Below are 26,742 nucleotides of genomic sequence, written 5' to 3'. Positions count from 1 at the left end.
TGAAATAATCAGCGCACGTCCCTAAAGAAAAAAATCGTGGCGAGAGGTAATACATGTTAAATGCCAAGTGAACGGAATGCACACTATTATGTAGATTTTTGGAAGAGGGTTAACCCCTTGATAGAAGTGTTTTACATAAAATGTCAGATCTAAACAGAAACTTCAAGAAAGGTTGGAACTAAGTACAGGGAAAATGGCATTCTGGATATGCATATATGGGCAGAGATAAGAAAAGGCAAGATAGGTTCAGACAGGTAGCTTGAACCAAAGTGACATATGAAGGCAGTAAAGAGAAAGGGTCAGATTAGGCCAGGCACAGTGGTTCACAACTGTAATCCCAGCACTCTGGGAGGCTGAGGCGGGCGAATCACCTGAGGTAACAAGTTCAAGACCAGCCTGACCAACATGGACAAACCCCGTCTCTACCAAAAATACAAAATTAATCTGGCTGTGGTGGCACATGCCCATAATCCCAGCTACTTGGGAGGCTGAGGCAGGAGAATCACTTGAACCCAGGAGGTGGAGGTTGCGGTGAGCTGAGATTGCGCCATTGCACTCCAGCCCGGGCAACAAGAGTGAAACTCCGTCTCAAAAAAAGAGAAAGGTTCAGATTATAGAGGTACTTGCTTTTTGTCTTAGAGTTTTCTTTTTGTACCGTGGGCTTCTCTGGGATTCTCATGAAAGCCTTGTACCCTTCTTCCTCCTCCTCAAAAAACAGTGCATTTATAAAGCTGCATAAAATTTCAGGGTTTCATAATTCCCCTTAAGTAGCATTTAGGAACTCCTGCTATATGCAAATAGCACTGAAAGGATTTGAGTAGAAAAGTGGCATGTTCCAAACAGTGTTTAGAAGGATTCATTTGCCAGAGAGGATAATAACTGTTGGCAGTAAGGTCAATTGAGAAATTATTGCAATATAATGCAAGTAGGAGCTCATACAGCCCTAGGCTAAGGTGGCGGCCCTAGGAATCCATTCCTTGATTAAACTAACATTTATTGAGAGCTTACTTTGGGACAGGCCCTGTGCCCAGTGTTGAGGATGTGATAATGAATACGGCAAGACCACTGCCCTCAAGGATCTCCAAGCTGGGCAGGATCAGAAAGAAAGGCAGGCAGCCACAGAGGCAGAGGGGATCAGATCAGTGGCAGGTTCTCCTACTCAGAAATTCCCACCATGTGTTCCTTAGAACAAAGTCAAGGCCCTTCACAAAACAGACACAACTCACCTTTCTGCTGTCATTTCCACTGGGGCCCCCACCACAACCACTTTGATCTCTCTCGAAGGCACACACCCTGCAGGGCAGCTACCCTGGACTCTTGACTGTCTTCTGACTCTGCTTGCATTTTCTAGTCTCTGCCCTGTCACTAGTTTTCTCCCACCAGCTGTGCCTGCTGAAATTCCTACCCATTCTTTAAGACCCAGCTAAGATGTTGCCTTCCTTCAAACTTTGTCAGAGTCTCCCCATTCATTCTGCCCTGTGTCACTGCGTGTGCCTGTATTAGGGTTCTCTAGAGGGACAGGACTAATAGGATACATGTATCTATGAAAGGGAGTTTATTAAGGAGTATTGACTCATACGATCACAAGGTGAAGTCCCACAATAGGCTGTCTGCAAGCTGAGGAACAAAGAAGCCAGTCAGAGTCCCACAACCTCAGAAGTAGGGAAGCCAGCAGTACAGCCTTCAGTCTGTGGCCGAAGGCCAGCGGTCCCCTGATAAACCACTTTTATAGGTCTAAGAGTCCAAAAGCTGAAGAACCTGGAGTCCGATGTTCAAGGGTAGGAAGCATCTAGATGAAGACGAGGAGATGAAGGACAGGAGACTCAGCCAGTCAAGTCCTTCCAGCTTCTGCCTGCTTTTATTCTAGCCATGCTGTCAGCCGATTAGATGGTGCCCACCCAGATTGAGGGCCAGTCTGCCTCTCCCAGTCCGCTGTTAATCTCCTTGGCAACACCCTCACAGACACACCCAGGAACAATACTTTGCATTCCTTCATTCCAATCAAGCTGACAATATTATCCATCACAGTGCCCCAGTCTCCCCAGTATTAAAGGGAGGGCAGAGATGTCTTTTTGTCCTCCTGTTCCATGGAGTGCCCAGATCCTGGGATGGTAGGTGCTCACTATATCTACGGAACTGAAAGGCCAGACCCTGGGGAGAGGACAGAGCCAAGGCAGGTTTGGGAGCCGTCTGTGAAGCCTCAGCAGTGGAAGTCAGGAAGAGCAACTAGGTCTCTGCGTCCTCATGCAACAAGGATAGAGGCCACCTCAAGTACACATTATGTGTTCAGCAAAGACGGATTTAAAAGTATAAAACATTCACTTTTGAGCAACTTAGGTCATTAATAATTTGGTCTCTTTTTAATGATAGCAGTGTCCACAGGAAGAGAGTGGGACATGAAATTTCTGGTTCTGCGTGCAGACTTCTACATTTCTACCAGCTAATTATTATTATCATTAAATTATTACGCAAAGAGCTTACTCGCAAAGCTCAAATTGTTATAAAGCGTAAGTCATCTTTGGAAGTGTCGTTTGGTCACTCTAGTAATTCTTGCTTTTAATTCTTTAACAACTATGGGTAGAACTGCAGTGTACCATTTGCACTATCAAAATACCCAAGACGTTGCCAAGGACGACTGAATTCTTAGGTTTGGCCGCAGTCACCCACGCGGCAGGTGCTCACTTCCTTCTCCGGGGCAAGAGACACCGTGGGTCTCTTTCCAGTCCAGGCTGGAATGGAGAAGTCGTACCTGACCACAGTGAGCTAGGCAGAGCCCAAGGTTCTAAACTGACAGAACCCACCCACCAGGGCGGTGCCAAGTCCCAGTAAGGGCCGCATCTCCCCAGCTTGGCTGATGAAGAGGCGGGGACCAAACCGTCCAGTGCAGGAGCCTGTGCGGTGCCTGGCTTTCCCACCGACCCGCACGTCCCTCTTCCTCGCGGGTCCCACCCCACGCAGGTATCTAGCGCCCCGCCCTGTTCATTTCCCACACCCGGCCCGCTACGCCCTGGGGCCGAGGAGACGCACGTCTGATTGGTCGGGGTCGGCGGGGGCGGGGCCGGGGCGCCCTGAGAGGCCTGATATAGGAGCGGGCGGGGCAGGCCGAGCTCAGCAGGAGGGGCGGGTGCCGCGTGCGCCCGAGGACCCGGCCGGAAAGCTTGCGCCTGCTCAGGATGAGGACAGACTGGGCGACCCCTCGCCGCCCGGCGGGGCTCTTCATGCTACTCCTCTGGTGCTTCGAGCTCGCGGAACCCTCTGGCCGCGCAGGTAACCGCGGGCGCCTCCGCCCCGCAGTCCACTGGGTGCCTCGACGCCGCAGCTCTGCCGCCTTCCAGCCAGGAGCAGGGCTGCGCCCCCGGCGCAGGTCACGGCTGCTTTGCTGTTGGGGGTCTCTGGAGCTGGACGAGTGAGCCGCAGGGGAGGTCTGGCGGAGTAGGCGCCCCAGTGCCCTCGGGAGCCCGGAGGAGGGCGCGGTGGATGTGGGAGGACAGGGCCCTTCTGGTGCAGAGGGGACGCGGTCCACCGTAGAGTAGGCTCACTGAGGCTTTTTTGACTAGGTGCCCTGCTCCGTCGTCTGTCTTATAAAATGTTGCCGGAGTATGGGGTTCCCCATCTGCCCTCTGCGTCCTGTCCCGCCCGTTCTCGCTTTTCCTTCGCCCCTTGGTCACCTTGGCCACAGGGCCAAGAGGAGCCTCCACCCACAGTGTTAAGGATTCCCAACGATTCCCGGATTTCACTGCGCCTACGGTGCGCATCAGAAAGGCAGTCAGGTTAAGTAAACCATCTCCTCTGAAAGTGACCAAGACCAAGAGTCAGCTATGATGCCGCCACCCACCGTCTAGAGCAGCAAACCTTTCTTCTCTTTGTTTTATCAGTTCCAAACGACCCCGCTCCCCCAAGGCTGACAGCCCCACGCTGAAGGGCAGGTCGCCTGGCTGGGGACCTGCTGCCTCTCAATGGGGAAGCAGGACCAGAAACAGCCTTCACTGATGTTCAGGGTAGTGCCAGCGCCACCCCACTACACCCCTTGGCAGCAACCGGTTGCTTTTACTTTCTCTTTTTGCCTGGGCGAGAGGTGTGCAGAGGACTTTGTTTCTTGGTTGGGCCGCATCATAGGCACTCAATGGGCCACCCGCCACCGGCCACTTCTGTTATCGTGCCTGTATGAGGAAGGAAAAGACTGTCCAGGCAGTTTGAAAAACACTAAATTGCTGGTGGCTCTTATTTTCTTTGCAGCTAAGCTAAGTTACCATCTGGTTTAGACTTCGTTCGGAGAGTGATGGGAAGAAATTTCTCAGAGTGTGAGTGCCATCATCCTATCTACAGCAAGGACCTGTAAATGAACCCTGCTCTGAGTCACACTTCTCTATTCTCCTTTGACCCTGTGTGCTATTAACTACCAAAGGAATCATTTAAAATAAGATCCTTTATTGCCTTGAGAATTTATCTGCCTGCCCCACAATCCAAGGTGGAAAAGTTCACTGCAACAACTAACTACAGTGAAAATGCACTAACTTTTCAATCACTAACCTCTTGGTTCCCATCTACATCTGCTTCAGTCCTGTTTTTATCTCCTTCACAAATTTCAAGGTTTCCTTAATTCTTGCAATCTCTGCAATCACTGCCCTTTATCACTGACCCAAAGCAAAAAGCACCAGGTTTAACTCTATTCGCCCTGTGCTAGGTCTCCACAGGTTTTGTTATCCTGTATCCTTCCTTACTCCTAGCAGCTACTCTGATCGATGTTCTCTCAACCTCAGAGCAGACTTGTGGCCTTGTTTGGGGAAGCACTGGAATTTTGAACCCCCAGCCATTTGGGTCAATTGTTTGGCAAGAGTGTCCGCTTCATGATGCTGGTGATGGCATGCACCTCGTCACGTGCATGGCTAGGCTTGTGCAGGTGGCCTCTATCACCCAAACACTGAAGGAGCACCTCTGTGTCCTTGGGGAGATGCCAGGTGCTTAGTTTACATTTTTGCTGCTTGGAGAGCTAACAGCTTGAAGTAAACCAATCCGTCAGGGACTCCTGAGGTTTTCACCAACCAACACCACCCAATCATGCGTGAAGACTTTCTGACTCCCTGGACATTGCCATGGACTCAGCTGTCATTTCAGGACCTGCTTTTGAACTAACAAACCTAGACTTCTGATTCTGTCTTGCTGCGCTTACCTGTACATTCTGAACACATGGTAGAGACTCTACAAAATGCTTAATATGTGATCTATGGATGTTCCCCTGAAATTATAAATGCTGCCATCTTCATCCTTCTTGTTTTCCCAAGCTATTTCCCTATCCATTTGTCTATGGCTATATATGTCAATATCCAGCTCCTCTTTGGAATGCGTGAAGCTATTTGGTTTAGAGTTTATAAGGCAGGAATTATTTAGTGATCAGACAATAAGAAAACACTGAGAGAGATGATTTTCCTTTGATGGATGTAAAAATACTAAAAATTTATTTTCAATTTTTGGTAATGCTACTTAGCCATTTTCTCTCAAACACTGGAGAATTTATATGAAATTTAAATGAAGCATATACAAATGTATCTAGAGGGTAATGAGGCTTCTTTTCATCAAATTCTGCCTTTTAGATTTGCCCCAATGTTGTATTTGGAGGTAAATACTAAAACTCCATTGAGGACTGGTATAAAGTTGTAAAATGAACAAAATCTAATAGGAAGCTATCTGTAAAGAATCTATTTTATAAAATAAGTTTTATAAAATAAAATCTACTCTGTAATTACCTTTTCAAAGTATAATATATTTCTAAAATAGCTTGTATGCCCTTCTATACCAAATTTTCTAAATAAGGGATTATGTTCACTCTTTCTCAGTCCTCCTTCCGGCGCTTCAACCTACTATCCCAATAAGGGTCGTAAGACTGAGGCAGTTTGAACAGCTCCTGCTAAAGGTAAAGAAAGATACAGGGAAGCATCATGAAAGGATAGGACTCTCCCTATCTAATATATGCATATACGTACCTTATATATGGAGGCTAATAAGTTTCCTTTAAGTATATGAATAATTAAGATCTGTACTAAGTGACCACTATAAGTGTCAAACATTGAAATTGCATACTTGGTTCAAACAAGGGGTTAGTCTGAGAAAAACGTCTATATTCAGAGATGTAGCAGTTTGTTAGGAAGTTTGGCAGCTCCACTTTAACAGAGCTACTCCACACCTCTCCTGCAGTGTTTTAGTATTTCAATCTAGGACTCCTAACTCCTGCTTTTTCCACTGTACAAAGAAATGTAGCTAATCCATTGGATTCTACAAAAACTTTGAAAAATGCAGAATTGCAAACTGCAAAGGAAGGCAAAGCTGCTGCTTCCCCAGTTCACCTGTTTGGGATCGAACGCACAAAGCAGAATGCCCGGGAAAGACAGCAGCAAGACTACAGGGCAGGAGAGGGGATGTTTCCAACAAGGGTGATGGGCACGTCTCCTGCAGGAGCAGACTTCTTTTTTCTTCTGTAATTTTTGATACTTTGGAATGCAAGATTTATTTTGGAGAGGCAAGAGAGAACAGTTTAGAAAAGATGTAGATCAGAGGTCTGAGTAGCTATTGAATTGTGGGAGAAGGCCATGAGAGAAAGTGTAAGTAGTAATCTTATAGTACATTTTCTTTTGTTGACTGTCCTCCCAGCCTGTGTCCATCAAGCAGAAAGTGGCAGAGGACTGTCAAAGGAGAAACTGTGAGGGATGTGGCCGGGCACAGTAGCTCATGCCTGTAATCCCAGCACTTTGGGAGGCCGAGGTGGGTGGATCACCTGAGGTCAGGAGTTCGAGACCAGCTTGGCCAACATGGTAAAACCCTATTTCTACTAAAAATACAAAAATTACCCGGGTGTGATGGCAGGCACCTGTAATCTCAGCTACTCGGGAGGCTGGGGCACAAGAATCACTTGAACCTGGGAGGCGGAGGTTGCAGTGGGCTGAGATTGTGCCACTGCACTCCAGCCTGGGCAACAGACCAAGACTCCATCTCAAAAAAAAAAAAAAAAAAAAAAAGTGTGAGGGAGGAAAGCTGCTATGGCAAACATCAAACATCTTTAGCTGCAACCCTGTGGAATACTTTTAAAATTCAGATTTAAAATAACTTTAAGCTTTAAAGGATTTTTGTTGCTGTTCTTGTTGTTTCCCTTGTTGTTGCTTCTGTTATTGAAAACAAAACAAAAAAAAATCCTTCCAAAGTTCAAGCTGCAGTCAGACTTAATTTTATAGTTATTATTTACATGGTAAAAATCCCCTCAAGTCACCAGTCCCTGGTATGGGAATTTTTAACTCTGAAAGCCTTTGAATTATTACTAGGAAAAGCATCTGGTGTTAGTGAAACCAGTGACTGTGACGCTGGTATCAAAATGAAAGTGTCTTTGGGGAACCAAAATTTTATAGGTCTTTCTGCTGAACTCTGGTTCATTGACAGTGATTGCTTAAGCTTGTCTAAAATATTTCAGCTTTACTCTTATCAACATGATGATCTCTGCTATAATTGTTTAAAATTTTCCTTTGTAAAAGAACTAACCAAATTATCCGATTATAGTTTGTTGTAACAGATGTGAATCTTACTCCACAAATTCAGGTGTGCAAGAAACAATGCATTACTTTATTTTCAGAAAACCAAATTAAATTTGGTGCTGAGCTCCCATTCCACCACGTTGCCAGAACTTCAATAATTGTCCTTATTGGGGTCTTTCCCAGCTCATGCAGAGTGCCAGGGGAACATTCAGGGAAGATTCTTCTTTAGTCATTGGATCCCACTGGTTACCTCTGGGTTTCCGCTTGTCCAAACCCACAGGATCTTGAATCTGGTGGCTCAAGACTCATCAGCCATCACTCTGGTAGTTCCTGGAGTTTGGGGTTCAGCCTTCTTAGGTGATCCACACAGTCAATCCCCCAGGCTTTCCCCAGGTCCTGTCACCTTCCTGAGGGTGCCACAATGCAGCTGGCCACAGGTTCCCCTACCCTCAGAACCCAGATCTCTATTTCTTCTTGTTTCGGTACCCCCATTGTTCTGCTGCTCCCCCAGAAGTTTCCCCGTTTCCTCTGACATACCTCAATGAATTTAGTCCTCCAAAAAAATATCTAGGGGGAAGTGGTCTTTAAGAAATTTGTCCTTAAATTTTCCTTTTTAGTGGCCACACTAACTTGCCCTAAGGCAGAGGACCACAGAGGCCTCACTATGTACTTAGATCTGAAGAAAGGAACATATATATAGTGAACATGCTGTGTTAAGCATCGACTTTTCATGTAATAATTTACCCTGTCATAGTAGCTAACATGTAAGCAGGCAGAATTATGGTCCCAACTAGACTTTTCATTGAGATGAAAACTAAAGAGCTTCTTTTATCTCATTAAATGAGAAGGGAAATATCTTTCATGAAATAGCAACAACAAATATACATGCTGCTCTACATGCTTTACATGGATTAGCTCCTTTCATGCTCACACCCATCATAGGAAAACTGGAGCACACAGGTTAAATGATTTGCCCTGATCATATGGCTAATAAGTAGCAGGAGCAAAATATGGACTCAGGCGGACTGGCTCCAGAACCCGTGCTCTGACCCTACAGACTGCACTGCCTCTCTGCTCACCACTGTCCCACCTTGTGTAGTGCCCTGCAGCTTATAAAGAGTGGGAACAGTCTGAGGATGGGAACAGTCCAGTAGTCTCAGACTCTCCTCAGCAAGTAGGGAGCAAGGCACTTCAACCACATAATCCACAATCTGTCTATCCATTTGACTCAGCTAATGACCCCTTCACCATCGTCCATGGAAATACGGGCAAGTGCATCAAGCCAGTGTATGGCTGGATAGTAGCAGAGGACTGTGATGAAACTGAGGACAAGTTATGGAAGTGGGTGTCCCAGCATCGGCTCTTTCATTTGCACTCCCAAAAGTGCCTTGGCCTAGATATTACCAAATCGGTGAATGAGGTAAGAATGTTCAGCTGTGACTCCAGTGTCATGCTGTGGTGGAAATGTGAGCACCACTCTCTGTACAGTGCTGCCCGGTACCAGCTGGCTCTGAAGAATGGGCATGGCGCAGCAATCTCAAATGCATCTGATATCTGGAAGAAAGGAGGCTCAGAGGAAAGCCTTTGTGACCAGCCTTATCACGGTGAGTAGTAGAGAGGGACTTTGACCGATTTGCTGTTGTGCTTGTCACATGTGATATTGAATGTGCACAATTTAGTAAAAATAGAGTCATACATTCGTAAGGGCAGTGAGTGAGCTCTTCAGTTCCAGGCACTGTGCAGTTACTTTGAGCGACATTCTTATGAGTGCATATTTGCCTCTACTTTGCAGGTAAGGCTGAGAGAGGTTAAATGCCTTGTCTGAGGTCACACAGCCATGTTATGATAAACCTGGGATTTCATCAGATAGATATGTAGTTCTTATGATGGTCTTCTAAAGCCTAGAGGAAAGGAAACATTTGATTAACAGGAAATCTTTTTACAGGCTAAAAGTCAAATGATCTAATAATGTTGATCTTATTCTAAGTTTTAAAAGAAGAAGAAAGGCCAGGTGTAGTGGTGCGTGCTTGCAGTCCCAGCTTCTCGAGAGACTGAGACAGCAGGATCACTTCAGCACACAGGAGTTCAAGGCTGTAGCGTGTAATGATCACGCCTGTGAATAGCCACTACACTTCAGCCTGGGCAACATAGTGAGACCCCCATCTTTTAAAAAAGAAAAGAAGGAGAAGGGGGAAAAATGTATTTTTTCTTGCCTATGGATTTTGATAAAATGGGAAAATTTTGAGTGGATTTTCCTATTTATTTTCATTTTTGGCATAGCAACCAAATTTTGATGTTTATATTTATGATTCAGCGTTTTAAGAGTGGAGTTTTTCAGTTGCTTCCAAAAATAAGTATATTAATATTGCCTTGTGGGGAGCTGACCATGGACTTAGCTCTGAGTCTAGGCACTGGACTACAACTAATTTCCAAGTTAAAGAATGAGTAGATTTATTTTTTTAACCACTAAACGTAATTAGCTATCTCCCAAGCAAATATTTTTCATTGTGTTGCTCTAAATTACACCAGATGTCAATATGCATATAACTATGTCCTCTAAGTCCTATTATTTCTCCTTGCCTTTCTTTAAAAATTTCCCTAGCTTTATGGTGGCTTTCTTCTTCTCTTAAAGATCATTGAAGCTAAATTTGACCTCAAAGGCAGGATAGCAGCTTTGCTATCCTTTATCCATCCACACAAGTTTTTCTTTGTAGTCTTTCTATTTCCTAGTGAGGATGCAGAAATTATTCTGAGAATGTCAAGTTCTGTTATGGAGAAATATTAGAGAATTAGAGATGGGGTTTTCCTTTTCATCAATCCCTAACCTTTGAATAGTTGACAGTCTGTTTCTGCGAGCCAGTTTCCTCCTAAAAGTAAAGCAGTTGCTTTCTGGATATGACTTAATGGCAAATTTAAATTCTGTGCCACAAAAGCCCTTCTCTAACTTGCCAACTAAGAGGAAACACAGAGTCAAAAAAAAAAAAATGCCTTTTAATTGGATTTAACTTGTTTCATTGTATTTGTCCAGGGATCAGAAAGGATAATTTTCTTGACAGTGTTCTTTTAGCCTCCTGATCTAATTCTTTTGAGGGGCATAGTTGTAATCTTAAACTCCCTCAGTTCCCAGAGTGTCTTCCTTTCAATATAACTGATTTTCCTTTTTATCCTATGTGTTTTATTTATGCATTTCTAATGTTCTTCTAAGACGGGGACTATGGATTTCACCCAGCTGCCAAAGAGATCAGTAGCACAAAAAAGGTTAAGGACCTACCCAGGGGACCACCCAGAGAGAGCTAAGCAACGCCACCAGCATAGCCCACAGGCATGAAATGTTTCTTGACTTTTTCAAATATAATATTTGAAACACTAAATCTTTTTTTTAAAAGCATACACAGTTGTGACTAGTCAAGGCATACTTCAAGTTTTAATTTGCACAGCAGCCAAGGCCAAACCTGCCACCTCTTCTCTGTTTCTGTCGGGGTGACTGGTACCATCTAAGTTCTACATGTCAGAAATTAGCAAGTCACCCGAGAGGTTTCAGGCTTGCCTCTTCCACCACTCCAGTATAATCAAACATGAAGTCCTGGCAATTCTACCCTTTTCAATTTATGTATATCCCTTCTGTTCTTAGGTTAGGGACTGTTGTCTTAAGTTAGGGACCTTCTCTAGGACTCCTTTACTCAGACTCTCAATACTGATTGTTGTCCCCACCTTCTTATCTAGCAGTATATAAACAAAACATACAAGACAACTGAGTCCCAACAAAGTGAAATCCAAGGTTACCTAGCTTGTTACAGCAAAGCTAGGGCTCAAAACCAGTATTCCTTTCCCCCAAACAGCTTCTTTCTTTCCCCCTTGGCTTTAGCAGTATAAACAAAGTTTTCACTTGTGATACAAGAACATTAATTTATCACTGTGCCTTGGGTTGCCTCTCACCCCAACTCCCATCCTGTGTGAGTCATGTTCATCTCAGAGAAAACTGAAATTGTATAAATTTTATGAGTGAACTGCTTTTACCTAGCACCCAGGTGTACATTTATACCATTAAGATACCTTGATCTCACTAGGACTTTTCAAATTTTGAATGTTTGGTGAATCATGAAGAGGAAATGGACTTTTTGTGGTAGGGTGGCTGCAGAACTATCAGAATTCTGGGCAACTCTTAGAAGCCTGCCAACAACCCCTTTATCCATTGAAACTATTTTGTCTCATGTTACTGATGACATTAATTTGCTAGTTTTCTGCATAATCACCTCATCTCACAAATTTGTACCTATTGCATAATAAAGCTGTTGTTTTAAGGATGCTATCACCATAAATTTGCACATTCAGAGAAGAGTCTTCCCAGGAAAGCCTGTCTTGCTAAGGAAGCCCATGGCATGTAAGAGGTCCAGCATCAGCAAAGAATGTGTGGGAGCAAAACGCTTAGTGAACAATTAGCGCAATGTAGCTGCTTCTGGTGTGGTGGTTGTATGCTTATCATTCTTCAAAGCATGTATTGTGACTTAGAGAGCTTATTAATTGAAGCCCAGCTTTGAGCTGTGAAATTTAACTTGAAACTTGAGAAGGCACCCACTGATGTCACAAGCTGTCCTTATAGGTCAAGAGTCCAATCAGAGAGAGCCCATTTTCATCCCTGTCACTTGCGGCTGAGTGCCTGAATGTCTCACTTGACTACTCTGCAAAAATGGGGATTTCCCAGACAAATATAATACTTCCCCTATGATCTCACAGGTTTATGATAAAGAACAAATGACAGAAGTGTATACCAAGGCACTTTGTATTCCAAAAATCAAAGGTTTTAGAAAAGAAAACTGATGGTTCTACAAGGAACAGTCCTTGTGTTCAGGGACTGTCCTCTTAGGTTTGTAATATGGGAAGAGAAATTGGTCATGAGCTATTGGGGGGTTTTTGATGCAGTTAAACTGAAACATAGGTAATAAGCAGAATCCTTATAAAATGTAAGGTCAACATACTCTTTAACAGAAGTACCCTTTTGAAACTATTTATATGACATAGCAAAATAAAGCCAGTGATCTTTAAAAGACTATTTGTGAAGAAAAGCATCCAGATTATTACTACCTTTTGCTATAGTTCTACTTAATACATTCTAAGCTGTTAAATGGCCTCACACTTTAGTTAGACAGATACTTGAGAAAAAGAAAGTAGAATCAAATACTGTCTTAAGCACACTTTTAAGCACATCTGTGAGACATTTTGGGGAACCCTAATTGCCTGGTAAAGGGTGATAAGATTTGATTACTATGATTTATCTAATGACCATTACTTGATCTGTTAATGACTGAGGTTTTTAGCAAATTGAGGATTTGGAAAATTGTGGCAGAAAGAGATACAGAGTTAGCCGTTATACAAAAACACCTTTCCAAGAGAATTAGTATTGATATAAGTATCAAACACTCTTTCCAGCATTTCCAGGCATATTTGAGGTTGGAATCACTTTTCAGTTCCTCCCCATGTACCAGGGAAAATGATTAAAATAAAAGCCAAACCTACTACCTCACTGGCCACCAGCCAGTCACATGACTGCCCCATTGAAGTTGCTGCTTCTTTCACACCCCAAATCACCATGCCCTGTGCCTCCCCAAGAATCTACTCAGAAATTCAGCAGCTCTTCCTTTTACTTGCTTATAAACCACAGTCTCAATTCTACTTCCAGTCTCTGAACAATGGGACTATTTTTCATCTTTCTAATTCCGCAGGTGGTTCCAAAGTGCACACCCACCCTTAGTGGTTCCAAGGTATTTTTCTGGCTCCAGCACTTTCTAAAGAAAAGAAAATAAAGGTAAATGTAACCTCAGCCAGGGCACCCTTTCTGGTGAAGTGCTCTGCGGCCCACAGCAGAGTTAGTAGACCCTCACCTGACCAAGCCAGGCTCTTTCAGCTCCTCATTACACCACAGTAAGTGAAGCTTCACATGGATGATCACTGAATGCTATCCCCAATTTGCAAAAGCAGAAACAGAGGCTACTAGAGGGTTGGATAGCTAGCCCACAGGCAAACAGTGGGTCAGCAGGGAGCTGGCATTCATGTGCAGACCTGACAGCACTCATGCTCCGAATTCCTACATTCGGATATTGTATTCTAAACAACAATGTTTGTTTTTCAAAGAGTTTTAGAAATGAGCCAACTGAAGCTGACTACCCAGTTTTGTTTTGTTTTGGTTTGGTTTGGTTTGGTTTGGTTTTGACTACCCAGTTTTTAACTCTCTTTTCCCCAACTTCCTCTCCAACCCAGAGATCTATACCAGAGATGGGAACTCCTACGGGAGACCTTGTGAATTTCCATTCTTAGTTGATGGGACCTGGCATCATGATTGCATCCTTGATGAGGATCATAGTGGGCCATGGTGTGCCACCACCTTAAATTATGAATATGACCGAATGTGGGGCATCTGCTTGAAGCCTGGTATGTATGGGCTGGTAAACTTTATGTGGAAAGGCAGTACATTTATATGAGGCAACAGGGAGAAGGAAGAGTTCAAAGCGACTCAAAAGTGACTGCAAAAATATCATCCTGGATAAGGAGTGTATGTTTGGAGGAGAAGAGAGAGGTAATGTGTAGCCATGAATTTGCCTTCAGAAGCAGGCCTGGAAGTGAACCAAGGCGGATGGTGTCATGGAGGAGAAGGAGGGAGTGTTCCATAGCACAGACACCTCAGGGAGAGGAAGTGTGGAAAAGGCATGCACAGTTAGGAAATTGCTGCTGACCTTTAGTAGTTTCAGAAGACTAGAGAGGGTAGAAGCTGGGTTGTAGTGGAATGAAGCATGAACAGAAGGAAGTAAGCCTCGCAAGTTTCACGGAGCAGAAGAGACAGTTGGCAAAGGACAAAATTGCAACAAATTTATGTAGTTACAATCTCATTTGGCTTTATTGCAATTCTAGAATCAGGCAACACCTCATTTCATAAAAGAGTACTATAAGTATTCCAGTTCGTTGAACAGAGAGGATTGGCTTTGTAGACCGAAAAAGGGCTGAAGAAAGCAAAGACAAAAACCAAAGAGTGGATTGGTCGTTTCAAAGTAACTTTCCTTGTAAGAACAATAGAGAAATAATCTATTGGTTAACATCAGGTGACTTCAGGTTAAGCATTAAAACAGAGGGAACTTCATTTTAATTAGGCCAGTTAAAGATTGAAACTGGCCTGTTTGGGAAATTAGGCAGTTCTCTCTCTCTCCTGATTTCTCAAAAGGCTGGGTAACAACTCTGTTTCAGTTTGGTGAGTGGAACTTTGGCATGGGTGACTCTGAGTCCTAGATCAGGAGCTTAGTCCAAAACAGTGACCTCCTGTAATTTTTATTTAAAAATGCAAAGGGTAGTTTAAGAAAGAGATCAGCTGAAAAACACTTTTAGAATGGTGAAGTATTAAGCATGTTTATGGCCTGAAGCAAAGAGCAGGAAAGAGAAGAGATAGATCTTCCTGGGGCTCTCAACATTGGTAACACTGTTCCTTCCACCATTCCTGTGTGTTTGTCAGAGTGCTTTTTCTCATTACTTCTTACCAGAAGCAAACTGAGAGTTGCTAAAGAATTTGCTGTTCTTTAGAAAGACAGAGACCAAAGTAGCAATTACATCATTGTCTGGCACATAACAGAAACAGTTTCTTACCAATTAGGTGAGAGTTACAGGGGATCATGGTACCTGACATGTGATAGGTACTCACAAAAATTACTCAATAGACAATAGATTGAAAGAATCTATAGCAAAGAGAAAGGAAAGAGCTCCAGACCTAAGTAATAATAGTTAATACTTAACAGGGCTCTGCCAGGTGTCAGATACTGTTTCAGGCTCTCAATATACATTAACTCATTTAATCCCCCAGCAACCCTGAAAGGTACCATACTTTATTCCCATTTTACAGATGATCACAGTGAGGCACAAGGGAGCTATGTAACTTGCCTAAGATCACATAGCTAATAAATATCAGAACTAGGATTCAAACCCAGGAAGCCTGGCTATGAAGTCCTTGTCCCAAACAGCCACACTATACTGACTAATTGAGCAGCCAGCCAGGTGGTATTAGTAATGCTGATCCCTCCTTTGGGAATCTGAGCTTCAGCATGCAGAGTTCTAAGCAACTTGAAGAGATTATACTGGGTTAAGACTTCAGATTTCAGGGTGCAACAGAATTACGTGCAGAGTTTGTTAGAACACAGGTATCTAGGGCCCAGAGATTCTGATTCAGTAGATTTTTGGTGGCACCACCAAATTTGGCAAGTTTCCAGGTAGTGCTGATAATGCTGGTCTGGGGACCAGTCTTTGAGGATTATGTATCTAGTTAGAGGCTCAAGCTTCTCAACACCTGTAACCTACCTACTAAAATAGAAAAAGCCAGTATTTTCTTCAGCTGTAATTGATAATAAGCAGAGTTTGGTCAACCAGGTATCAACTTCATTTAACTCTCCTTATTTGGATCAGAAATTTAGATGTGAAAGGTTGTTTAGAGGTTATCCAGTGCAAAACCCTGTTTCTCAGGGGAGAGGCAGCAGGCCCAGATCCATGAAATGGTCTGTCAGGATCAGACCACATTTTTGTGGAAACTAGTGAAGGATTCCTTATCCTCCTTCCCCACTGTACATACTTACCCCCACTGTACCTTGCTGCCTTGACAGGGATGTGTCTTGGTGCCTTTAGCCTCCTGTGGGTGTTGTGTGTGTGCTGGGGGTTTGGGGGTGTGACACATACAGTGTTGTTAATGCATGCATACGCTTCCTAGAGTTACTTTTTATGGAAGAAGCAAGACTGAGTTTCTCAAACCTGAGGGCTGCTAAATCATGGAGGTCATGTTGTATAGTGAACACACGGCCATCCCACTCCTGGAAGCTTCTGGATTTACAAAAGTAGGGCCTCAGTGGTAATAATGAACCTTTAGACAATGTGCTTTCAAATCCACCCTATTTTGTTTTTACCAAATGTCAGAATCTCTGTTACTATTTATGCCATAGAAAAATGGCTAAAGCAGCAGGATGTGCCATTCAGAGGATCAACAAGACCAGTGCCCTCATTATAGCTCTGCCACAGTCACTTCTAGATCTTTGTTCGTGTGTGTGAAATGAGGACATTAGACAAGATGATCTCTAAAGGCCCTTCCAGCTTATAGGATCAGGAGTATAACATCTGATATGTAAGTGGCTATAGGAGGCCTTTTGGAAAATCCCCCAGTTGGAGCCTGGGATGCACTTGACACAGCCTGCACTGGACTTCCCCTCTTGTGGGGTGTACACAGAAGGCTCTGAATATATTTTGAACCAGTTGTCAAAAAACTTTTATATCTCATTCAGGAAACAGCTTGCAGTTTCTTTGTCTGAAATTATGTATACTCTACAAACACATATGTATACGTGTTTGTATGCACATATATACACACATATACATGTATAAATCATATGTAATGTGAATTATATATCATATATTCGATTCTTTATTAAAATATTAAGGAGAAATTTGGACATAGTTTCCCAAATAAGGCAGTCACTTGGGCTCAGTATCTTGGCCATTTAAGCAGCATGTCTGTGCACACACGTACACATACGGTGGTTTCTATGCAAGCTGTGGGCAGACCCTCTGTAGTCTGCCACTATGTTCAAATGAGCTTGTTTTCCATTAGCTCAGTGTTCACAACATGTGCACACTGAGACTCATCTCAGGCAGAGGGCAGGCAGGGACATGGGCGAAAACACAGCATTGTAATTGATAGGTATAAAAGGAGAGTGGAAAATAAGAAAGAGTGGAAGCTTCAACCAGCCTGAGTCATTTGGTGTGTTATGATTCCAATTGTATTGTGATCAAAATATGGTCTAAACGAGTGATGGCAGTCTCCATTTGGGCATATCCTAAGAGTATGCAAATTGACTTGCAGTATTTGTAAGCATCCTAAGTAATGGAAAACATTATGTCCTTACTTTATGATCACTAACGTGTCTTTATCAACAGAAAACGGTTGTGAAGATAATTGGGAAAAGAACGAGCAGTTTGGAAGTTGCTACCAATTTAATACTCAGACGGCTCTTTCTTGGAAAGAAGCTTATGTTTCATGTCAGAATCAAGGAGCTGATTTACTGAGCATCAACAGTGCTGCTGAATTAACTTACCTTAAAGGTAGATTTTATTTGCATGTGATAGAGCAAATTGGCTAAAATTGTAAAGGTACTTCTTCTGTTTTCATATCCAGATGTGTTTCTTTATATGTATCTTTTCTGGCCTCTCTTGGGATTTAAACTTCTGCACTGAAACCCATAAGCAAAAAAGTACCAAATGTAATCATATTTCACCATTGTGAAATACATCTTGTGATGGAAAGTAAAGAGAGATTGATGTTCAGAAAACAAGTTTGGGTAGCAAGATTAGACTGATACCCTAATCCTAAATGAAAGGATTTTTCAAAAAGTGAACAATTAAACTCTTTGAACATTGAAAAATAGAGAATTAAAGGAAGGGAAGGAAGATGGTTACGTTATACTATATGGCCTCAGTAAAGGTCCTCCCCCTGAGTGAAAGGGTACAGTCCTCGGGGCAAGGAGTGTTTTACTAAATCTTAAAGTGGGTTTAATAACATGGATACAGAGTGGATAGGACTTTGTTTTGTTTTGTTTGGGGGATGGTAGTGGTAATTTTTTAATTTTTAATTATGAAAACTTAAATTAATAGGAATAAATAAAAACTTTAAAAGACCACTTATCCTTCCATAAGAATTTAAGGATCACCTTGTTAATTTCAGTAGCAAACCCTATTGTAACTTTAGTTGGAATCGTATTGAATTATAGATTCATTAAAAAGGAATTGGCCGGGTGCAGCAGCTCACACCTGCAATGACAGCACTTTGAAAGGTAAAAGCAGGAGGATTACTTGAAGCCAGGAGTTTGAAACCAGCCTGGGCAGCCAAGTGAGACCTAGTCTCTACCAAAAAAAAAAAAAAAAAATTGGCTGTTGGCATGTGCCTGTAGTCCCAGCTGCTCTGGAGGCTGAGGTAGAAGGATCGCTCGAGCGTAGGAGATTGAGGCTGCAGAGAGCTATGATGGCATCACTGCACTTCAGCCTGAGTGACAGAGCAAGACCTTGTCTTAAAAAATAAATAAATAAATAAAAGGTATTGCTGTTTCAATATTGTCTTCTCAACCATGAAAATTATATGCTTTTCTATTTATTTAGGACTTCTTTTATGTACTCAGTAAAATTCTATAACTCTTTCCAGAGTCTTGTATATCTTTCAAAAGAAACTATATAAAAAGAAATTTTAATATTATATTTAAAAATCAAGGAACCCAAGTTACTGAGTCCGTGATGAGTTATTCTTTGAATGAAAGACAAATAATTATAATATATGATAATGATGATGTGCCAGACAGACTACTAAATGCTTTTTATACATTATCTCATTTCATCCCCATCTAACTACCTTATGAGGTGGACGTTATTGTTATCCTCATTTTGCCAATGAGGAATGCGAGGCTCAGAGAGGAAATATAACTTGTCCAAAGTCACCCACAAGTATTTATCAGAGCCTAAATTTGAATAGTCAGTTTGACTTGAAAACAAATTGCATCAGACATATAAATGGATTCACCTTTTATAAGACTGTAAGTTCTTTGCAGGCAGAAATGGGTCTCATGGGTTGTTTTTTACTTTTGCACAAAGCTGTAAGCTTTATTGCTATATAGTAAACAAGCATGTATTGTCTAAGAATTCAGATATATTCTGTCACACTATTTTATAATAACTGGAAATATTTAATAAATGCTTACTGTAAGCAAGCCCTACTTTCTCCAGATAAATCCATTAATCATTACTACAACCTCATCAAACAAATGGTTTATCACTAGATAAGGAAATTGATCCTCAGAAATAATATACCCAACAGCATACAGCTAAGAAGTATCAGATTGGGATTTGAATATCGACATATAGAATTGCAGAACCCTATTTATTTATTTGAAACAGGGTCTCAATACGTTGTCCAGGGTGGTGTGCAGTGGATATTCACAGGTGTGATCAGAGCACACTATAGCCTGGAACTCCTGGGCTCAAGCGATCTTCCCACCTCAGTCTTCTAAGTAGCTAGGACTACAGGAGCACAGGATTACGCCCAGCTTTCTTTTTTGTTAATACTACGTACCCCTCTTAGATATCTTTATCTCTTTTTATCATTAAAAGGCCACAAGCCTTTTGTCATTCTTCTTGTTTACAGCTTTATTCAGACCTCGTTTCTTACTCGTAGCTTTACCCCTTTCTTGTATTGTTTGGCACTTGAATATTCAGATCTTTAGAATGAAAATCTGCCAAATAAGCCGAATGGGCTAGTGTTTGGCATTGGAGTTCTATTCCAGACCTCGCTGAAGACTTACAAAAAATATTGTTGAGAATGAAAAGTGCCAATAAATTAAAGATTCCTAGAATATTGACATTTGGAAACTGGTGACTTCAATCAAGGAGAAAAGTGCCTAAGTGTGACAATCAACATCCTACTAAACAATCTAATGATGCATTTGGAGGAACAAATGTTGCCTGATTCTTTATGCATCCATTTTCTTTAATAACTAATGAAAGTAAGGTAATATGGTAAAGGGCCTTATTGCACCCTACTCCTGGCCAGACATGCCCCATATTTAATACATACCATTAATTTTAGAAGTATATCTGTTTCTAATGTTTCAACTTCCTTTTCCAGTATGAAAGCTTCTTAGGCATATCAATATGCCTAATTATGACTATTGGTTTCCCAAGACCCAAGAAAACTGTGTTTTAACCTCTAAAACTCACAATATGCAAATCTGGAAAAGAAATTTTTATTAAGTGCCCCTTTACTGAAAACTACCATGTGTAAATACTGATCTAGGAGTAGTGACTTCCTAAGAAGTATCGAAAATCATTACCATCATTTGCACATTCTTTTTCCAATATACAGGAACCCATACCAACATGATTGCATCCATTTTTTTTGTGGGCATATGCACATTGAATCGTGTATCAGAAACTGGCCTCACTACCTAAATTATATCTGCTTTCCATCTTTCTTTCCTTCCTTCCTTCCTTCCTTCCTTCCTTCCTTCCTTCCTTCCTTCCTTCCTTTCTTTTTCTTTCTTTCTTTCTTTCTTTCCTTCTTTCTTTCTTTCCTTCTTTCTTTCTTTCTCTTTTCTTTTCTTTTCTTTTCTTTTCTTTCTTTCCTTCCTTCCTTCCTTCTTTTTTTTTTTTTTTAGACAGAGTCTTGCTCTGTCGCCTAGGATGGAGTGCAGTGGCATGATCTTGGCTCACTGCAACCTCCGTCTCCTGGGTTCAAGCATTCTCCTGCCTCAGCCTCCTGAGTAGCTGGGATTACAGGCACATGCCACCACACCTGGCTAATTTTTGTGTTTTTAGTAGAGACGGGGTTTCACCATGTTGACCAGGGTGGTCTCAAACTCTTAACCTCAGGTGATCCACCCACCTTCTATCTTTCTTAATTGCTGATAACATCTGGTCATCAAATAATAAATTTGAATGATCTATCTCCATTGTACCACGTGTGTGTGCATGTGTGTGTGCATGCATGCATATGCGTGCATGTGTGTGTGTGTGTGCACGTGTGTGACTCTCATTCTGTATCTGTAGTCTAAACTGGACCCTTTGGGACCTAGAGCCATGAGTCATATATATGTATTTCATTATCTATGAAACAGTTGCTATACATATTTCTGATCCAGTCCCAGAAAAACTTGATCATTTGAGGGATCCATGTCTGTCTCCTTCTACTAGATTGAAATTCTCATGAGGGCAGGGACTTTGTCATTTCAGTTTTTATATCCCTAGAACCTGGCAAATAATATGTGTGCCTAATGAATTTAAATTGTCGGTCTAGAATCCAGTCAGATCTTCCAAATCTAGAAGTACAATGGAAACTGCTTTTGATAAGTCTTCTATGTTAATACAAGAGGATTAAAAATAGATAGTGAGACAGCTAGTCTAAGAAGCTTCTGTTCTTACCTTAGATGAAAGCGAATTTGACAAGCTAATAGGAGAGAAGAATTGAATTAACTTATCAGCCTTTGGGTTTCTCAATAGTCTGAAGACTTTTGTCTATTAGCATTGCCTGCCTTTGATGTATAGACAGCCTCCTACAGGGACTGCTGCCTTACAATCAAGGTCTGCACATTTGTTTGTTATTAGTAGAATAAGTCTAATTTAGATAATAACTTAGGCAACTTTGTCACTTTTTAAAATTTTTTAATTCTTACAGAAAAAGAAGGCATTGCTAAAATTTTCTGGATTGGTTTAAATCAGCTATACTCTGCTAGAGGCTGGGAATGGTCAGATCACAAACCATTAAACTTTCTCAACTGGGATCCAGGTAACTGCTCCTTCCCCACCCCTCTGCACAGAACAAATCTTCAAAAAAGCAAAAGCTTCTCACTCACCAATAGCATAGAAAAGTTTCACATCTTGGCAACTCTTACTATCGTTACCTCTCAGAAGAATGTTTTCTTCCTAAACCATTCTTAATTGTGATACTGTTATTGCCAAGCTGAACCACACCATGGACAACTGGGCATTTGAACCTTTAGACCTTTAGAACAACCCTGCATTTTTATGTAAGAGCAGAAGGAGCTCCACCACATGGCCCAGAAGCCATTCTGTGTCCCTAAAGGACTTGGCATGGCTGTGACTCACCCATGCTGTGTTTCATCTGCAGCTTAACTCTAATATGGACATATCCCTTCATTTTCAAACTCCTGGGGTCTCTCCCCATATAGCATGCAAGTACTGACAACATCATGGTTGTATTTTCTAATACAAATAAATACTTCAAAGAGAGTCTTTTAGGGAATAAAACAAACAAAATGCCATTTAGCCAAAAGACTTTCTCCCCAAAGGAAGGATTAGACAATTTTGAAAAATAAAATAAAATCTTTGACTTACGACAAATGTAGAACCTAAAGTTAACACTGATTTCAGTATAAAACTGCTCTGTACACATATAGGAAAACTGAGTTAAGAGCAATAAAATTCCAATTAGTCACTTTAGTTAATTTAGTTTGCTAAATTTCCTTATCAGCAAATGAAGTAATACTTTTATTATTTCACTAAATAGAATCTTTAAAGATAATTTAATCTTTAACTCAAGGCCTTAATGGCATGACAATGATAAATTAATATTTTTATTTTATGGAGTAGCAGATTAAGAGCTACTAACCATAGAATATGACCTGGAAGTCATTTAAGGAAAAAGTTTTTGTTTTTGTTTTTAAAATTAACTACAATGTATCATAATATTTTCCCCTTAGATCCTATATTTTAGAAGAAAGACATATTTAAGCACATAATTATTCATTGAGGCTTATACATTTCAATTTAGCTAAGTTTTAACTATACTATGAGTTCCCATAAAAGCATAAAATTAGGAGTACAAATTATTCTTTATGACCACCATCCTGGCCCTAACTTTCTCATTCTAATGCTTTGAAAAATGTTCCCTTTTAAGACAGACCCAGTGCACCTACTATAGGTGGCTCCAGCTGCGCAAGAATGGATGCTGAGTCTGGTCTGTGGCAGAGCTTTTCTTGTGACGCTCAACTTCCCTATGTTTGCAGGAAACCATTAAATAATACGGTGGAGTTAACAGGTATCTTTCTTACATGCTTATACAAATAGGTCTTAAAATCATAGTTTTGTGAAAACAAGTAAATCTTTTCCGACATCCATTTCCACCTTTCCTTCTCCTGATACTGATAGTACCAAAAAGTACTTGATTTTTAACCCTGTGGTTAGATGTTATCAACCATATATGAGTAAAGCTTTGGTTGAGGTAATAAAGAATATTAAATAAAAGGATGTACTTGCCCAGAAGAAGGCAGAGATATTCGAGATAGGAAATATACTTCTGTTCGTGTGTGGCTCTTTTTTCTCCAGAGCAGCGGTTCTCCAGGGGTGGTCCCCAGACCAACAGCATCAGCATCACCTCTTCCTGTTAGAAATGCAAGCTCTCAGGACCCACCACGGATTTGCTACATCAGAAACTAGAGGATGGGGTCCAGCAATCTATGTTTTAAGAAGCTCTCCAGGTGGTTCTGATGCATATTCAAGTCTGAGAACCACTACTGTCCATGCCTCCGTAACAAGGCAAAACCTATGGACACAGGAGTAATCCCAGGCTTCTTCACCCTGTGCCCCACAGCACCCGGCCCTCTTCTGTCCTTCTCTACCAGGCAGGTCTTTGCCTTGAAAAATCAAGTAAAAAAGGAGAGGTGCAGAGGGACAAAATGTGTACAGTGAGGGGGGTTTTCCAGGGAGTTTGGGGATGAAAGAGACATAAGAACAGCTGAAGTTTTTGAGGAGTGGAAGGGTGTGAGGAGTTTTTGAAAGAATGGAAAAGAGGAGTGCCTTGACTGTCAAGCACAGGGCCTGATGTATACCTGGTATTTAATTACATCCTCACCAAATGAGAGAAACTAATACTCAAAACTGGAGGGGTGTATTAGTCCATTTTCATGCTACTGATAAAGACATACCCAAGACTGGGAGGAAAAAGAGGTTTAATAGACTTACAGTCTCACATGGTTGGGGAGGCCTCACAATCATGGCGGAAGGCAAGGAGGAGCAAGTCACATGTCACATGGATGGTGGCAAGCAAAGAAAGAGAGCTTGTGCAGGGAAACTCCCCCTTATAAGACCGCCAGATCTCGTGAGACTTATTCACTATCACGAGAACAGCACGGGAGAGACCTGCCCCCATGATTCAATTACCTTTCACCAGGTTCCTCCCATAACACATGGGAATTTAAGGTGAGATTTGGATGAGGACACAGCCAAACCATATCAAGGGGAAAGGATGATTTTTAAATGTCCTGCTTTAAAAGGAACTATGAGTGAAGGGAATAAAGCATCCAAATGTCTTGTCATCTAAAAAGGAGCATAGAGCAATTTTTAAGGAAAAACTAGATATAAAATAAAGAATGTAAGGGGATATTTTAAGATAATAGGGGAAATGAACATTTGTCTTCCAAGTTGATTCAAACCGCATTTAGTCCATACAACAAAAGGCATAATAGAAAAGCCAGCACAAATGAAAATAAGCTAGAGCAATTGATGATAGATTAAGTAAATATCTCGCAGTAGCAATTATTAAGTAAATCATGATGTTCCCACATGATTGAATAATATGCATTTACTAAAATAACTGTGCCAGCAGGAAAATACAAAGAACAAAACCAAATGATATTCCTACTTATCATTTTAATCTTGTAAAAATATATATTCATTGAGACAAAGACTAGAATATGAAAATGATTGCATTAAGTTCCGTTGTGGGTGATATTTTTCCTCTGTTCCTTTGTCATAATTATAAAATATAACAATAATACATGCTATTTCAGAATATTAAAGTTAATTGAGTTATCTTGCAAGTGTAAGAGGTTAGCTGAATCTGAATCACTTTATCCTTCAGTAAGAAAACAAACTGTCCACATTTTTAAGATGCTGTGCATTCTTACAACAGATATTCCAAATGGTTCTGAATCAGTGAAGTCTGAGTAACCAACTCACTTTCTGGTTTTGTTAACAGGGGTAGAAGTATTCCGTAGGGTTTTATACTTCATTATTTTTTTCTAATCTGGAAAAATTAGACCTTTGATTGTGAGCTTTATCGTGGTCAAAACAGAATCACTAATTCCATGAGGTCCATCTGTCTAGCAGAGGGAAGGAAAGAAGTGCAGGGGTAACCTTTGCCCTTTCCCTCCATTGCTGCCATCTCTTGGATGCGAAGTATATAAACGTCTTATTCTGTCCCTTAAATCTCTGCCTGTTCTTTGTTCAACAGTGAGCATTAATCTACATCCCCTTGCTAAGCTGACCATACAAGAAAACGAGGCTCGCCCTCTTATAATCTTCTCAAGGACAGAGACTGGAGGGAAACCTAACAAATTCCATACCCAGGAAAAGATTTGTCAGAAACTGACTTAAGGCACGTCTTTCTGCTGTCTACTTGGACTAAGGGCAATCTCTCCCTTGATTGTGTCCAAACCCTTTAATAGCCTGTGCTCAGCCATATAGGGCATTGAAGCACGTTAAAGTCACATCATTTTCTGAATCCCAGTGGGAATTCCTACGATGCCATATATACCTCATTTATGTGATAGGCACCACATGAATTCATGTCACTGTAGCATCTGACATCACATTCCCCAGTTTTCCAGGACCCTCATTATTCAAGAAAAAATAATTTGCAATGTTATTGATTCAAATAGATGTATCTTTACTGGAATATAAATAGCTGCTTTTCCCCCAGATGTCTGGACATACTCAGATACCCGCTGTGATGCAGGCTGGCTGCCAAATAATGGATTTTGCTATCTGCTGGTAAATGAAAGTAATTCCTGGGATAAGGCACATGCGAAATGCAAAGACTTCAGTGGTGACCTAATCAGCATTCATTCTTTAGCAGATGTGGAGGTGGTGGTCACAAAACTCCATAATGAGGGTAAGTTTTTAAAAATATCCTATTTGAAAGGCTTAAGGCATTTTAAAGTATCCCTGGTTTTAGACTCTTGGTGGGAATGAAAAGCTTACAGTCTGATCCCACAGGTCAGCACTGTCAGATAGGATTGTCTCTGGTGATGGAACTGTTCTACAATTAGCACTGTCTAGTATGGTGGCCACTAGCCACATGCAGCTTTTGAGCAGTTGGCATGTAGCTAGGGCAACTGAGAAACTGAATTATTACTTTTATTTCATTTTAACTAATTTAAGTGGCCACATGTGCCTAGTGGCAACCAATTTGACAGTACTACCATTGATTGAATGATCTCCCTCTTCTCATGAGCTAAATTTTATTTAAGTTGCTCAGAAAACTTAAGTGATAATTACTTCACTTTTGTAATTACTTGAAAGCTAAATACTGGTAAAGGAAAATATACTAGACTGACAGTATTATGATCTCTTCCTAGAATTCACTAATAATAGCTGAGAGTAGATACCTACTCAGTGCCAGCCTGGTGCTCCTTGTTTCACTTGTGAAGGCAGCAGAGTCATACCAGGGCAGCAGTGGACAGTGTTTCTGTTCAAACTGGGATATGTATGATTGTATTTGTAGAATTTCATTCATCCCACAAAGCAAAGTTTATCTACACCAGATATCAGGAACACTCAGCCTGCAGATGTTCTACCCGTGTACTTTACTGGCATAAGTGACTTAAAAAGCCTTCATTACCCAACCTGCCTGTCTTATCAACATATTAATAAC

At 41.4% G+C, this 26,742-nt stretch overlaps 1 protein-coding gene across 4 annotated transcripts in view; it reads left to right on the top strand.

Annotated features, from left to right (window-relative positions):
- Positions 1-3,110: 3,110 nt before the first annotated feature.
- Positions 3,111-26,742, top strand: part of LY75 (lymphocyte antigen 75) — a 94,660-nt gene continuing 71,028 nt past the window's right edge. For all 4 annotated transcript variants that reach the window (XR_012421151.1, XR_012421152.1, XM_005573280.4 and 1 more), the window contains exons 1-7: positions 3,111-3,267; positions 8,750-9,121; positions 13,773-13,943; positions 17,469-17,633; positions 21,745-21,855; positions 22,987-23,127; positions 25,789-25,980. Coding sequence is in view for 2 of the 4 variants with exons in the window: in XM_005573280.4 (XP_005573337.3) it covers positions 3,174-3,267; positions 8,750-9,121; positions 13,773-13,943; positions 17,469-17,633; positions 21,745-21,855; positions 22,987-23,127; positions 25,789-25,980 (1,246 nt within the window). In the remaining 2 variants the exon portion in view is untranslated. The remainder of the gene's footprint in view (positions 3,268-8,749; positions 9,122-13,772; positions 13,944-17,468; positions 17,634-21,744; positions 21,856-22,986; positions 23,128-25,788; positions 25,981-26,742) is intronic.

This window comes from Macaca fascicularis, chromosome 12 (genome assembly GCF_037993035.2).
Source record: "Macaca fascicularis isolate 582-1 chromosome 12, T2T-MFA8v1.1".
Classification (NCBI taxonomy): domain Eukaryota; kingdom Metazoa; phylum Chordata; class Mammalia; order Primates; family Cercopithecidae; genus Macaca; species Macaca fascicularis.
Note: the sequence above shows the minus strand (reverse complement) of the source record. Positions and strands in the feature narration are given on the sequence as shown.